Genomic DNA, 17,014 nt, shown 5'->3' with positions numbered 1-17,014 from the left:
CCCCTCAACTCTTATAACTGCCATCTGGTTTCTGCACAGATTGTAAATAGCCTTTCGCTCCCTGTATTTTACCCCTGCCACTTTTAGAATTTGAAAGAGAGTATTCCAGTCAACATTGTCAAAAGCTTTCTCTAAGTCTACAAATGCTAGAAATGTAGGTTTGCCTTTCCTTAATCTTTCTTCTAAGATAAGTCGTAAGGTCAGTATTGCCCCACGTGTTCCAATATTTCTACGGAATCCAAACTGATCTTCCCTGATGTCGGCTTCTACCAGTTTTTCCATTCTTCTGTAAAGAATTTGTGTTAGGATTTTGCAGCTGTGATTTATTAAACTGATAGTTCGGTAATTTTCACATCTGTCAACACCTGCTTTCTTTGGGATTGGAACTATTATATTCTTCTTGAAGTCTGAGGGTACTTCGCCTGTCTCATACATTGTGCTCACCAGATGGTAGAGTTTTGTCAGGACTGGCTCTCCCAAGGAATGTTGTCTACTCCCGGGGCCTTGTTTCGACTCAGGTCTTTCAGTGCTCTGTCAAACTCTTCACGCAATATCGTATCTCCCATTTCATCTTCAACTACATCCTCTTCCATTTCCATAATACTGTCCTCAAGTACATCGCCCTTGTATAAACCCTCTATATACTCCTTCCACCTTTCTGCCTTCCCTTCTTTGCTTAGAACTGGGTTGCCATCTGAGCTCTTGATATTCATACAAGTGATTCTCTTTTCTCCAGAGGTCTCTTTAATTTTCCTGTAGGCAGTATCTATCTTACCCCTAGTGATATAAGCCTCCACATTCCTACATTTGTCCTCTAGCCATCCCTGCTTAGCCATTTTGCACTTCCTGTCGATCTCATTTTTGAGACGTTTGTATTCCTTTTTGCCTGCTTCATTTACTGCATTTTTATATTTTCTCCTTTCATCAATTAAATTCAATATTTCTTCTGTTACCCAAGGATTTCTACTAGCCCTCATCTTTTTACCTACTTGATCGTCTGCTGCCTTCACTACTTCATCCCTCGGAGCTACCCATTCTTCTTCTACTGTACGTCTTTCCCCCACTGCTCTCAATTGTTCCCTTATGCTCTCCCTGAAACTCTCTACAACCTCTGGTTCTTTCAGTTTATCCAGGTCCCAACTCCTTAAATTCCCACCTTTTTGCAGTTTCTTCAGTTTCAATCTGCAGTTCATAACCAATAGATTGTGGTCAGAGTCCACATCTGCCCCTGGAAATGTCGTACAATTTAAATCCTGGTTCCTAAATCTCTGTCTTACCATTATATAATCTATCTGATACCTTTTAGTATCTCCGGGATTCTTCCATGTGTACAACCTTCCTTTATGATTCTTGAACCAAGTGTTAGCTATGATTAAGTTATGCTTTGTGCAAAATTCTACCAGGCGGCTTCCTCTTTCATTCCTTAGCCCCAATCCATATTCACCTACTATGTTTCCTTCTCTCCCTTTTCCTACTGACGAATTCCAGTCACCTATGACTATTAAATTTTCACCTGCCTTCACTATCTGAATAATTTCTTTTATCTCATCATACATATCATCAATTTCTTCATCATCTGCAGAGCTAGTTGGCATACAAACTTGTACTACTGTAGTAGGCGTGGGCTTCATGTCTATCTTGGCCACAATAATGCGTTCACTATGCTGTTTGTAGTAGCTTACCCGCACGCCTATTTTTTTATTCATTATTAAACCTACTCCTGTATTACCTCTTATTTGATTTTGTAATTATAACCCTGTATTCACCTGACCGAAAGTCTTGTTCCTCCTGCCACCGAACTTCACTAATTCCCACTATATCTAATTTTAACCTATCCATTTCCCTTTTTAAATTTTCTAACCTACCTTCTCGATTAAGGGATCTGACATTCCACGCTCCGATCCATAGAACGCCAGTTTTCTTTCTCCTGATAACAACGTCCTCTTGAGTAGTCCCTGTCCAGAGATCCGAATGGGGGATTATTTTACCTCCGAAATATGTTACCCAAGAGGACGCCATCATCATTTAACCATACAGTAATGCTGCATGCCCTCCGGAAAAATTACGGCCGTAGTTTCCCCTTGCTTTCAGCCGTTCGCAGTACCAGCACAGCAAGGCCGTTTTGGTTAGTGTTACAAGGCCAGATCAGTCAGTCATCCAGACTGTTGCCCCTGCAACTACTGAAAAGGCTGCTGCCCATCTTCAGGAACCACACGTTTGTCTGGCCTCTCAACAGATACCCCTCTGTTGTGGTTGCACCTACGGTACCATCTGTATCACTGAGGCACGCAAGCCTCCCCACCAATGGCAAGGTCCATGGTTCATGGGGGTGGGGGAATACATACATATAACTAAATCCTGCAATAACATGCTGTAATCAGACATATACTCAAAAATAACCATAAATTGAACAGAAAAATTAGAGGACCTTAAGCCTGCTTTCTGTTAGTACAAAGCACCGCCAGTAGAAAGGTGCCAAGTGACACGTTGTGGTTCTCATACGATTCTACAAACCTTTAGAGTCCATTGTCAGACTTTCCTTTTTCCCTTAACACTTTAGGGTCTCTCTTCCTTTCAGCAACATAGAACATAAATTTAAAGAAATTATTGAGGAAAAAGAGAAGCAAGGTCTTTTCCTTTTTTGTCACAATGTCTGTGGCTTTCAAAACATCTAAAATAGTTCCTTTGACAGGAGAAGGAGAAAAGGCAAGTGGAAGGAAAAAAAATGTTCATATGTTAAATGGGAAAAAAAAAGCCACTCAGAATACCAAATGTACAAGTTGGAGGAAAACAATATTTTCTGTTCAGTTTTTACCGTATCACTTGTCCATGGACATTTGGTATTCTTGCCAGCTGTATTCTTCCTGTTATATTCATAATTTTGTACTCACTATCTATTTGCACATCCACAACCATTGCTTTTTCTAGCCTGTCATTCACTGATCACAAGACCCATCACACTGCTCTGCCTGGTGCCTTCTTTTTTCTCCAGTATGAAAAATGTTGTCCATAATGGGCTGAACAATTTAAATGTTTATTATTCATTGACCAATTTCAAATTTTTTTTGTTATTATGAAGCAAACTGTGAACTTAGCAAAACACAGATAGAATAAAATGTGTAACATGTATAAAAATATCAAACTGCTCTATATCGAGATAACTTGAGACAAAGCATAGTACTTACAGTCCTATAAACTCTGTCTAATGTGGTATTGTAGAGTTGTTGACTGTATTGCTAGATATCACCGTCTTTCTTGCATGATATTGTTGACGTTGACATTGTAATTCTGTCAGAGGCAGCAAAGGACTTGGAAGAGCAGTTGAACGGAATGGACAGTGTCTTGAAAGGAGGATATAAGATGAACATCAACAAAAGCAAAACGAGGATAATGGAATGTAGTCGAATTAAGTCAGGCGATGCTGAGGGAATTAGATTAGGAAGTGAGGCACTTAAAGTAGTCAAGGAGTACTGCTATTTGGGGAGCGAAATAACTGATGATGGTCAAAGGAGAGAGGATATAAAATGTAGACTGGCAATGGTAAGAGCGTTTACGAAGAAGAGAAGTTTGTTAAAATCGAGTATAGATTTAAGTGTCAGGAAGTAATTTCTGAAAGTATTTGTATGGAGTGTAGCCATGTATGGAAATGAAACTAGGATGATAAATAGTTTGAAACAAGGATGATAAATAGTTTGCACTAGAAGAGAATATAAGCTTTCGAAATGTGGCGCTACAGAAGAATGCTGAAGATTAGATGGGTAGATCACATAACTAATGAGGAGGTATTGAATAGAATCGTGGAGAAGAGGAGTTTGTGGCACAACTTGACTAGAAGAAGGGATCGGTTGGTACGACATGTTATGTGGCATCAAAGGATCATCAATTTAGTATTGGAGGGCAGCGTGGAGGGTAAAGATCGTAGAGGGAGACCAAGAGATGAATACACTAAGCAGATTCAGAAGGGTGTAAGTTGGAGTAGGTACTGGTAGATGAAGAAACTTGCACAGGATAAAGTAGCATGGAGAGCTGCATCCAAACCATGACTGAAAACCATAACAACAACATCGTTGACATGACTTGTCGCCTTCATCAACTGCTACCTGAGACTGACTGTCAGATGGGGTGTGACCATAATTAATATCCTCAGCCTTACGGCTCCATCCACAGTCAGCTCCTGGAGGCACTGCCCTCAAGTGTCCGAGCTGCTCAATGCTCTGTGCACTGTCATTCCTGTTGCCTTCCCACTCCGTCTGTTGTCCATTCCTGCTGTCTTCCCACTCCATCTGAGATTCACAGCCACAGACAGCACCTTCTAATGAACGTTCAACTGATACTCCTTCTGCGCTTCTCTCCTTGCTACCTTCCCACTCTGTCTGTAATCTGCTCCTGAAAGCACTGCCAATGAGTGTCTGTGCTATCAAACACTCCATCTGATGTCCATTCCAACTACCTTCCCACTCCGACTCTTGCGTAGCATTGATGTTTTTGTGATCTGATGTCAACATTTATTGTAGTGTCATTGGCATTGAGAAATAGCCAAAATTGCTAACATTAAACTGTTCTCCATGGCCTGATAAAATCCCTGTCAGATACTACAAACAATTTGCACCTGAGTTAATTCACATTTTAACCACTTTGTACCATAGATCATGTGAACAAAAGATCTTCCCAGTGAAGGAAGCACAGGTCACACTCATGTACAAGGAAACTTCTGTCCAGTCTCATTGATAACCATTTGTTGTAAAATCTTAGAAGATATTTTGTGTTCAAACGCAGTGAAGTATCTCAAACAGAATGGTTCTGAAAACATCAATCATTTGAAATACAGCTTGGTAAAACCCAACTCCCAATTTTCTCAGATGACATTAAGAGGTCCAGCGGGAGAAAATTATATGTCTTCTTGTCCCGTAGAACACTTTTCCACTTTATTCCTTTAAATGTAGACATATTGATGTTACTCAAGCTTACTGCAACGAGTAACCGAGGACTTTCATCCAACTGGTTTATTGTCATATTGTGAATACGTAGACCTTTCCAGCTTACAGTATTTCATATGACTGACTTTCTCTTCTATCAAAAATCCATTCTTTTTTTCTTGTATGACATTCTTAACATTTCTCCAAGGAAGGCCTCTGCTTGAAGCATTTATGGGACAATGTACTGCACTGCACCTGTGCTGACATCACAGCATCTATCAATGTGTCCGCTACACTGCACAAAGTCCAACGAATACCTCAAACAGAAATTATGAAACACAAGCAGAAATTTAATCTCCTACATGTTATGGAATAAGTAACTAATACCAGAATGAAAACTGTATTTTATTGTTACTCATATTACATCAGACTTAAATTATTAATATTTACTCATTCATATTTAGTGTTACATCAGACTTAAATTATTAATATTTACTCATTCATATTTAGTGTTGCCCCCCATGAACCATGGACCTTGCCGTTGGTGGGGAGGCTTGCGTGCCTCAGCGATACAGATGGCCGTACCGTAGGTGCAACCACAACGGAGGGGTATCTAGTGAGAGGCCAGACAAACATGTGGTTCCTGAAGAGGGGCAGCAGCCTTTTCAGTAGTTGCAGGGGCAACAGTCTGGATGATGGACTGATCTGGCCTTGTAACATTAACCAAAACGGCCTTGCTGTGCTGGTACTGCGAACGGCTGAAAGCAAGGGGAAACTACAGCCGTAATTTTTCCCGAGGAAATGCAGCTTTACTGTATGATTAAATGATGAATGCGTCCTCTTGGGTAAAATATTCCGGAGGTAAAATAGTCCCCCATTCGGATCTCCGAGTGGGGACTACTGAAGAGGACGTCGTTATCAGGAGAAAGAAAACTGGCGTTCTACGGATCGGAGCATGGAATGTCAGATCCCTTAATCGGGCAGATAGCTTAGAAAATTTAAAAAGGGAAATGGATAGGTTAAAGTTAGATATAGTGGGAATTAGTGAAGTTCGGTGGCAGGAGGAACAAGACTTTTGGTCAGGTGAATACAGGGTTATAAATACAAAATCAAATAGGGGTAATGCAGGAGTAGGTTTAATAATGAATAAAAAAATAGGAGTGCAGGTTAGCTACTACAAACAGCATAGTGAACGCATTATTGTGGCCAAGATAGACACAAAGCCCATGCCTACTACAGTAGAACAAGTTTATATGCCAACTAGCTCTGCAGATGATGAAGAAATAGATGAAATGTATGACGAGATAAAAGAAATTATTCAGGTAGTGAAGGGAGACGAAAATTTAATAGTCATGAATGACTGGAATTCGTCAGTAGGAAAAGGGAGAGAAGGAAACATAGTAGGAGAATATGGATTGGGGGGAAGAAATGAAAGAGGAAGCCGCCTTGTAGAATTTTGCACAGAGCATGACTTAATCATAGCTAACACTTGGTTCAAGAATCATAAAAGAAGGTTGTATACCTGGAAGAATCCTGGAGATACCAAAAGGTATCAGATAGATTATATAATGGTAAGACAGAGATTTAGGAACCGGGTTTTAAATTGTAAGACATTTCCAGGGGCAGATGTGGATTCTGACCACAATCTATTGGTTATGAATTGCAGATTGAAACTGAAGAAACTGCAAAAAGGTGGGAATTTAAGGAGTTGGGACCTGGATAAACTGAAAGAACCAGAGGTTGTAGAGAGTTTCAGGGAGAGCATAAGGGAACAATACAGTAGAAGAAGAATGGGTAGCTCTGAGGGATGAAGTAGTGAAGGCAGCAGACGATCAAGTAGGTAAAAAGACGAGGGCTAATAGAAATCCTTGGGTAACAGAAGAAATATTGAATTTAATTGATGAAAGGAGAAAATATAAAAATGCAGTAAATGAAACAGGCAGAAAGGAATACAAACGTTTCAAAAATGAGATCGACAGAAAGTGCAAAATGGCTAAGCAGGGATGGCTAGAGGACAAATGTAAGGATGTAGAGACTTGCCTCACTAGGGGTAAGATAGATACTGCCTACAGGAAAATTAAAGAGACCTCTGGAGAAAAGAGAATCACTTGTATGAATATCAAGAGCTGAGATGGAAACCCAGTTCTAACCAAAGAATGGAAAGCAGAAAGATGGAAGGAGTATATAGAGGGTCTATACAAGAGCGATGTACTTGAGGACAATATTATAAAAATGGAAGAGAATGCAGTTGAAGATGAAATGGGAGATACGATATTGCGTGAAGAGTTTGACAGAGCACTGAAAGACCTGAGTCGAAACAAGGCCCCGGGAGTAGACAACATTCCTTGGGAGAGCCAGTCCTGACAAAACTCTACCATCTGGTGAGCACAATGTATGAGACAGGCGAAGTACCCTCAGACTTCAAGAAGAATATAATAATTCCAATCCCAAAGAAATCAGGTGTTGACAGATGTGAAAATTACCGAACTATCAGTTTAATAAGTCACAGCTGCAAAATACTAACGCGAATTCTTTACAGACGAATGGAAAAACTGGTAGAAGCCGACATCGGGAAAGATCAGTTTAGATGCCGTAGAAATTTAGGAACACGCGAGGCAATACTGACCCTACGACTTGCCTTATAAGATTGGTTAAGTAAAAACTAACCTACGTTTATAGCATTTGTAGACTTAGAGAAATCTTTTGACAATGTTGACTGGAGTACTCTCTTTCAAATTCTGAAGGTGGTAGGGGTAAAATACAGGGAGCGAAAGGCTATTTACAATTTGTACAGAAACCAGATGGCAGTTATAAGAGTCGAGGGACATGAAAGGGAAGCAGTGGTTGGGAAAGGAGTGAGACGGGGTTGTAGCCTCTCCCCGATGTTATTCAATCTGTATATTGAGCAAGCAGTAAAGGAAGCAAAAGAAAAATTCAGAGTAAGTATTAAAATTCATGGAGAAGAAGTAAAAACTTTGAGGTTCGCCGATGACATTGTAATTCTGTCAGAGACAGCAAAGGACTTGGAAGACCAGTTGAACGGAATGGACAGTGTCTTGAGAGGAGGATATAAGATGAACATCAACAAAAGCAAAACGAGGATAATGGAATGTAGTCAAATTAAATCGGGTGATGCGGGGGGAATTAGATTAGGAAATGAGACACTTAAAGTAGTAAAGGTGTTTTGCTATTTAGGGAGTAAAATAACTGATGATGGTTGAAGTAGAGAGGATATAAAATGTAGACTGGCAATGGCAAGGAAATCGTTTCTGAAGAAGAGAAATTTGTTAACGTCGAGTATAGACTTAAGTGTCAGGAAGTCGTTTCTGAAAGTATTTGTATGGAGTGTAGCCATGTATGGAAGTGAAACATGGATGATAACTAGTTTGGACAAGAGGAGAATAGAAGCTTTCGAAATGTGGTGCTACAGAAGAACGCTGAAGATTAGATGGGTAGATCACATAACTAATGAGGAGGTGTTGAATAGGATTGGGGAGAAGAGAAGTTTGTGGCACAACTTGACTAGAAGAAGGGATAGGTTGGTAGGACATGTTTTGAGGCATCAAGGGATCACAAATGTAGCATTGGAGGGCAGCGTGGAGGGTAAAAATCGTAAAGGGAGACCAAGAGATGAATACACTAAGCAGATTCAGAAGGATGTAGGTTGCAGTAGGTACTGGGAGATGAAGAAGCTTGCACAGGATAGAGTAGCATGGAGAGCTGCATCAAACCAGTCTCAGGACTGAAGACCACAACAACAACAACATTTAGTGTTGAGAGTACAGAAATGTTAAATCAAAGAATACATTCATGGGAAATATCTTAAAGTAAAACCCTCACAGATGCTACCCCCTACAATTGAGCAAATGTAATACTATTGACTAATTAACTACATACAAAGAAATAGAGAAACTTTAATATATACAGGGCGTCTCTCCTTGGAGTCATCAGGTGCATTTTCTTGGGTGTTTCTGGCAGATATATGCAATTTAATTTTTGCAACGTGTATATAAACTCAACCCAAACAAATAGTGCTCATCATGTATATCATGTGATGTCCAGTGTCAACAGAAAGCATCAGTTTGTTTCCCATTACATACAAAATTATTTTTAAATCTGAATTTTATATGGCCATTCGATAGAGTGGACCCAGATTAGTCTAATGTAATACTGTATTCATTTTATCGATGTGATTAAACAGGAACAATAAAACAAAAAGAATAGCGAATATTTCAGTACTGGGATGACTGCCCTGTGTAGTGGTTAATAAAAAAAGAAAAAGAGAAAAAGGGAAGATAAGAAAAGAAAAGGTTGAAAATGGTGGGAATAAATGGTGAATAAAAAGGGGTTTTAAAATCATAAATGATTGTGAAAAAGGGAAAGAATGAAAAGCAAATCGGACTTCGTGTTACAGAAAAGCTATCGGACTTCGTTATTCGGAAAAGCTATTGTTGGGGTGGTCCTTGTGGCGGTTTTGAGCAAAAAAAAAAAACAATTTCCACTACAAAAATTATTGAAAAAGAACAGAGAATAACAAAATGTAACTGACAGGGGGAAATGGCGTAGCTTAGAGTTCATTCTTTACGAGGTTAACATGTCTTCTTTTGTGCGGCGTCCAGGTCTTCAAAAATCTCCTTCAATTCTGCGTGAAAAGTCTGCTCCGAAATCTTGTAATCGTCCAGGAGTCACTAATTTATACCAATTAAAATCATCTTGAATCTGTATGCAATTTAACATACTTTGCTACTTCCATCCTCCGAATTTCTTAACAACTTCCACAATATGTCTACACATTAAAATCTGATCAAGACTAGCTATTAAGTTTTTTACGTCAGCATCAGATCACATCTGCAATAAGCTTCCGCTCTCGAGGGACAATAAAGAAACGGATAGAAAAAGAAAAAAGAGTTACAATTTTAGTATTTTCTCTGCCGTCGAGCGCTCATACTGCTGCGACGGCACAATTCATTTCTGAGGGAACGACTGCAGTGCGGCGAAATTCAAAGTCCCGCTACACCTGGCCTGCACAGATTGTTACAAGCCAAGCATGCAGCACTACTGATTTGATGCAGTATTGCTGTTCATTCTTCAAGTTTTACTGTCCCTGTGAATGCACTTCAATAAAATGAATATCACCTAATTTGGAACTGCTCGTTCCGGTGGGCACATTTATTTCTGTTTTAAAAATAATTTTGTTTGTAACGGGAGACAAACCATCATTTTCTGTTGACTGTGGGTATTATGTGAAAGATGGGATGAGCACTATTTGTTTGGGCCGACTCTAGCTACACAATGCCAAAACAAAATTGCAAATATCTGTGGAAACACCAGAGAAAATGCACCTGACAGCTCTCTTAGGAGAGAGATCCTGTATGCGTATATATGATAGTGGAAAAATCCATTGTTGTCCAGGTGTTTGTTTATAGGTGTGCATCCCACGCCCGTACCAGGCAGTGTCTGGCCTTGTATTTAATGTTTATGATGTCATGTCTCCTGAACTACATGTTGTACAATGATATAATTCTGTAGAGGCGTGTGTGGATATTGTCTGCAAAATGTTTTGTAAATAGGGTTAGTAGGAACAAAGTCATAAATTTAAACATCATGCACCATGCAGCAGCTTTTCATGTTTCTCACTGTTTATGATGTCACATCTCCTGAACACGTTTTGTACATTGATATCGTGTTGTAGGTATATTTCAGCAGCATATGTCTATACTGCCTGCAAAATTTATTTTCAATAGACCTAGTAGCAAAGATGTAATTAATTTCTAGGTCATGCATGATGCAGCAGTTTTACACACATCTTACTTTTTATGATGTCGTATCTCCTGAACTACTCTGAGGTAACAAAAGTCATGGGCTACCTCCTAATATCGTGTTGAACCTCCTTCTGCTCAGTGTAGTGAAACAAATAGACGTGGCATACACTCAACAAGTTGTTGGAAGACTCCTGCAGAAAAATTGAGCCATGTTGCTACTGAAGCTGTCCATAATTGCAAAAGGTTGCCGGTGCATGATTTTGTGCACAAAATGGCTTCTTGGTTATGTCCTCTAGACATTCAATGGGATTCATGTTGGGCGATTTTTCTGGAATGTTCGTCAAACCAGTCTTGAACAGTTATGGCCTGGTGACGTGGTGCATTGCTGTTTGGAAAGATATGATGTTCATGAATGAGTGCAAATGGGTTCCAAGTACCCAATCATGTCCATTTCCAGTCAATAATCTATTCAGTTGGATCAGAGGACCCAGTCCATTCCTTGTAAACGTAACCCACATTGTTAGGGAGCCACCATGAGCTTGTACAGTGCATTGTTGTTAATTTGGCATTGTGGAGTCTGCACCACACTCAAATCGTACCATCAACTCTTACCAACTGAAATTGGGACTTATCTGATTAGGCCACAGTTTTCCTGTCAACCGATATGGTCATGAGCCCATGTTGTGTCATTAGGAAAGGTTCTCATGTCAGTCATCTGCTGCCATAGCCCATTAACGTCATTTTCACTGCATTGTCCTAATGGATATGTCCATCTTACATCTCATGTTGATTTCACCACTTTCACACAGTGTTGCTTGTCTGTAAGCACCGACAACTCTCTGCAAACGCCATTGCTCTCGGTTGTTAAGTGAAGGATGTTAGCCAATGTGATGCCTGCAGAAATAATAAATTGTAACGCCATGCCTCATTCGGTGATTTTACCGCATGAACAGTGGAAAAGAAGTAAGTTATACTCATTTTTTCTTTATTTCTGAAGGTCAACTGTCAGCAAGAAAAAATTTCGTGAAGGTTTGAAGTAATATGTAAAGTTTGTTGCAAGTCACTAAATGCTCTCATTCTCAAGTACGGGACTAGTAAAGTCTGGGAATTCATGCGTCACTTCTGTTTCACACACACGCAAGGGGTGTTCAATAAATAATGCAACTCATCTTTTCTGAAAGTAGGTCAGGACTCCCAACACACCACATTATTCCCCACCTTTTTGCTACAAAATCCTATTTTTCAACATAATCATCTTTCACCACCTTATTGAAAGGGGCTGTATGCCTGCATGGTACCACTCTACTGGTCAACGTCACATCCAGCGTCTTGCTGCATCAATAGCTTCCCCATCATCTATGTACTGCTTCCTGCAGAGTGCATCCTTTTCTGGCCAAATAGATGAAAGCCATAAGATGTGAGATCCAGGCTGTAGGGTGGATGAGGAAGAACAGTCCAGTGAAATTTTGGGAGCTCCTCTTGGTTGCACAGACTTTTGTGAAGTCTTGCATTGTCATGGAGAAGGAGAAATTTGTTTGTTTTGTGGCAATGAACATGGTTATTCGGTTTCCTGACTCTAACACAATACACTTCAGAGTTGACTGTTGTACCAGAAGGGAGGACATAAAACAGAATAACCCCTTCGGAGCCTCAGAAGACTGTCGTCGTGACATTACTGGCTGAGGGTGCGACTTTGAACTTTGTCTTCAGAGGAGTGTTGGTGTGGCACCACTCCATGGATTGCTGTTTTGTTTCTGGTTCGTGGTGGTAAACACATGTTTCATTATTTGTGACAACATTGTTACAAAATTGTTACAATCAGCCTCTTAATCTGCAAGTGTTTCCACATGAATACTCCATCATTTCTGTTTATGTCATCTGTTAGGCGGTGAGGAACCTAACGGGCACACATCTTTAAGTACCCCAACTAGTGGACGAATGTGTCAGTCAACCAACAAAGACTCCCAGTTGTGCAGTGAGGTGTTTGAGTGTGATCTATCAATCACCTTGAATGAGAATATCCACGCATTCCGACATTGCAGCAGTCACAGTTTTGTGCAGGCAGTCAGCACTCAGGAGATTGGGTAGATTAGTGCAACCTTGTTGCAATGATGACAGACATCTTGCCCAATGACTCACTTTTGTTCACAGCCAGCTCTCTGTAGACATTCTGCATGTGATCTGGCTTTCCACCAAAGGAAACTCAATAATGTGCTCTACTTGGAATACACCACCATTACAGATGCCATTTTGAAGGCTACGTATATTGCCTCCACCTATCGGAACTTGATGAAACTATAGGGGCTGAAGCAGGAGTATTCCACGATGTGACACAACAACTTCTGCATTTTGCAACCATAGTTGACCAAGAAAAAAAAGTGTTTCTTTTCTTATTGAACACCTCTTGTACGTACATACATCCATTTTTGTAATATATGGATACCACATAGCCAGAAAGGGTTCAATAAAGAATTTTGTTAATGGAATCAGTCTCGTTAATGTAATTTTTATAGACAGAAATTGTCTTTTGTAATGCACTACACATGTATGTATTCATTAATTCGGTTTCATCATTAAATTTTACAGAATACTTTTTGTTCTCCCTTGAAGTAATTGTCTTATCCATGTCATTAGTTGAATAACATATTGTGTAGAGTCACCTGGAACATGGGCATCTGAACTACACAGGTGGGAATGTCTAGTATTACCTTCACTCTAGTAATCCCCTTTGCCTAAACCTCTGTTAACCTATTCCCAATGCCTCTCTTTACCTTTCCCCTTCTCTCCTCTGTCCACATGGCTCTTTACCCACCCAGATCAAGTGCTGCTTTTTCCCACCACTCTTCCTCATCCTTTCCCATATCTCTCTCTCTCTCTCTCTCTCTCTCTCTCTCTCTCTCTCTTCCTTTCTTTCACTCTTTCCCCCTCTCCCCTCCCTTCCATCCAACTCCTTCCCCTTTTCCACACCTCTCCCTTATTCTTCCTCATCCCTGTCTTCCTCTTCTTCTCCACCTTCCCCATTTTCCCCATTTGCCTTCCTCCACTCTCCCTCCCTCCCCCCCCCCCCCCCTCTCTCTCTCTCATATGCTATTGCCTTTGAACTCCTTTCGTCTTGTTGTGCAGTCACTGAGTCATCTGGTCATCTGTCAAATGACTAGCCTTGCTCTCTTCCACTACACCCTCCTTACCTTGTACATCCTTTCTAACTTCTCCTCACCTCCATCAGCCCAGGTAGCTGCTTTCAATAATCAATAATCCATCTTCCCACTGCTGTGGGAGTGCTGATTTGTGTGTCTGTGTGGTTGTGTGTCTGTTTGTGTATGGTATTACTAGAAAAGAGCAAGAGCTCTAAAGCTAGTGTGAATACTGTTTTCATCTGTGTGCTTCAGTGCTCCACACATCAAGTCTGCTACAGCTGAGTTGTTGCCATTCACCTATTTTGCGTAAAAGTACATTTTGATTTAACCAATTGATGTGTGGATCTCTGTATCTTCAGAATTTGCCAGAAAACTGAATAGATATAGTTGAAGCATATTTTCTGATTTGAGTCAGGGTGTTACTCAACAGCTATGTTTCATTTACTTGTAAGTTTCTGATCTGGACCATACCACTCCCTGATAGAGCTCTGAAATTTGACTTCAGTTTCTTTGCTTTCAACATATACATTTCCCTTTCCTCCTCTATAAATGTGCATAGCTTGAAGGGATTATAGTTTATTCATCACTTATTCTACAATCCCTCGCTTGGGCATTTATGGTATTTACATAACAGAAAACTCTCTCTTACTCATCTTCATAATCTTTGGATTGTTGTGTTTTACCCATCCTTATCAACATTTATGTATATGTTTGTCAGATAGAATTTTGTCTCATTCTCAAGTCTGACTCCAAAATAAATGTCTCGTACGATAAAAGACTGCATGCTGAAGAAATCTTTTGGGACAGCTTGAAACTTTTGGATCAACATTTGAACACATTTAATTTTCCTGTCTGATGTCAGCTGTAGAAGAATAGAACTATAATTTTTGTCTCTGTATGTTTTCTACATGTGTTCCTTTGTTTATGCTCTGTCTTCTGATTATTAATATTCCAATCAGGATCTGTGTAGTTATTATCCTAATTATGTTCATGTTCTTTAGTGTTGTAATTTGGTGAAGCAATAAGTGTGGAAATAGGAACACTTCTTGTTCAGTAATTAAATAAATTGGTTAACTTATTGGTCTTCCAGTAAACATGTTGTCAGTTATTATTTTGTCATGTCATCTTCTAAAAGTTATTACTTTTCACCACTCCTAGTTTATGCTTTGCAACTTGTTGTCATTTTGTGTGTTAGGTGTATGGGGTGATTATACATAGTCCAGTCACATTAGTGTGGTGACCTGTCAAAAGCTTGAATAACCACCGGTTGCAGCAAGGACCTGAAGAAAGAGTGCCAAGGAGGTTCTGGAAGGTACCAATAGGGATGTAAAGCCGTGCCGACTCTAGTGCCATGGCAGCTGTGCTAGGTTTCATAGTTGAGGACCCATGGCGCAAAAAGCTCGATCAAGGTGGTTCCATTGATTCTCCATTGGGTTTTAATTGGGGGGGGGGGGGGGGGGTTGGTGGCCAGGGGAGTATGTTAAACTCATCATCATGCCAAAGAAGAACAAATTAAATATAATGTGGACATGGTCCCCAAGGATAGGTGCATATTTGTGTTGATCAATTGTGTCTTCCACAATGATGAGATCACCCAGGAAATGCCATTAAAACATTCCCCAGATTATAACCGTCCTTCCTCTGGGCTGTACTCTTCTGACAATTGTTACAGGGTGTTTGCCATCTGTCTGTTGGAGCATAAAACATGATTCACCTGAAAAGGCAACCTGCCGCCTCAACGTTGACATCCAGTTGCAGTAGTGGTGTGCAAATTCCAGCCTTCATTGCCAATGGACAGCAATCAGCATGGGTGCTCAGACTAGGCACCTACTGCAGATGCCCATATGCAGCAATGTTCACTGAGCGGTTGTTGGGGAGACACTGTTGGTAGTATCTAGGTTCCTCTGGGTGGATGTTCAGTTGCTCAACAATTGTACATCTATTTGCCCATACACATCTCTGCAGTTCATCGGTGACCTTTGGTGCACCACAGTTACCTCAGCATCAGTTTTGCATTGCACCATTTTGCCAAATACAGCATACTTCAAACATGGCAGCAAGTGAACAATTTACAAAGCTAGCTGTTTCAGAAATGTTTCCACCCTTGGCCCGAAAGCCAATGATCATACACCTTTGGACTTCAGATAAATCTCTCTGTTTTTGTGTAATGACAATGACTGCACTGTTTTCCACATCCCTTGACTTACTTTATATATCTTCCACTACTTGTGCTGCCATCTTCCATCTGTGTGTGGTTATTGCATGCTGACGTCGAACACAGGCAGTTGTCACATTAATGTGACTGGACCATGTACATTTTGCTGTATGTATAGCTGGTTTGTGGTGGTAATTTTCCTCAAGCCCATATTATGTATCAAAGTGAATATGTACTGTTGTTATATTCTGTGTGTTCATTCAGTTGTTACAGAAGTATGAATCGTCAGGTGTGACACTTGAGAGATGCCAGCCATATTTATGGGGTGAGGCAGCAGTGAATCATTATAGTGTGAGAGGCCAAGGTAGCTCATCTCTTTGGCAGCAGCCCCATGCCAATCAAGTGCTAGATATGTTGGATTCTGCTGTTCTACAGACAACAGTTTCAAGATTTCCCTGTGAGAGAGATGTACAGGTAAGATTAATACTAACAGGTGCATTTGTTCATGAAGTTAATGGTTCCTTTTTTTTTTATTTTTTAAAATTTTTTGTAGCATTGTGGCTCAAGCCATAGGAATTTAATATTAAAGATGAAATGTTTATAGTGACAGTGAACTGGAATAATTTTCAATTAAGTGTAACTTTGAGACTTTGAACCTTTGCTTTCAGTTGTTAATAATTAAACTTTAGGAATGTGCACACTGTTTGTGTAAGAATATATTATTTTTATGTTCGTTTCAGTGGTGTGGTATTTAACTTTATTTCATTGCACATTTTTGATTGCATCTTTTGTCTACAGCCTTACTCACCCATCGAATGATGATGTACAGTGTTAATACACTTGACTCATTCAGAAAGAGCAAATTTAAATCTCTGTCTAACAATTCAGGTTTAGGTTATATGTCATTTTCCATTATTACTTACATGTAATGTCAGTATGTGTCCCTAGACAAATGTAGCTAATTCCCTGTCCAATTGAAGCACTTGCTCCACCTCTAATAACCTCATTGTTGCCATGTGATTCCTGTTGCTGAAGTACTCTAAG

At 40.0% G+C, this 17,014-nt stretch overlaps 1 protein-coding gene across 1 annotated transcript in view; it reads left to right on the top strand.

The window, feature by feature from the left end:
- The window catches only part of LOC126236746 (nucleolar pre-ribosomal-associated protein 1), a 171,466-nt gene that overhangs the window by 122,320 nt on the left and 32,132 nt on the right, over positions 1-17,014 (top strand). Inside the window, exon 15 of the mRNA XM_049946281.1 lies at positions 16,235-16,444. Within this exon, the coding sequence (XP_049802238.1) occupies positions 16,235-16,444 (210 nt within the window). The remainder of the gene's footprint in view (positions 1-16,234; positions 16,445-17,014) is intronic.

The sequence above is a fragment of the Schistocerca nitens genome, chromosome 2 (assembly GCF_023898315.1).
Source record: "Schistocerca nitens isolate TAMUIC-IGC-003100 chromosome 2, iqSchNite1.1, whole genome shotgun sequence".
NCBI lineage: Eukaryota > Metazoa > Arthropoda > Insecta > Orthoptera > Acrididae > Schistocerca > Schistocerca nitens.
The sequence above is the reverse complement of the archived record's forward strand: the minus strand, read 5'-3'. Positions and strand labels throughout refer to the sequence as shown.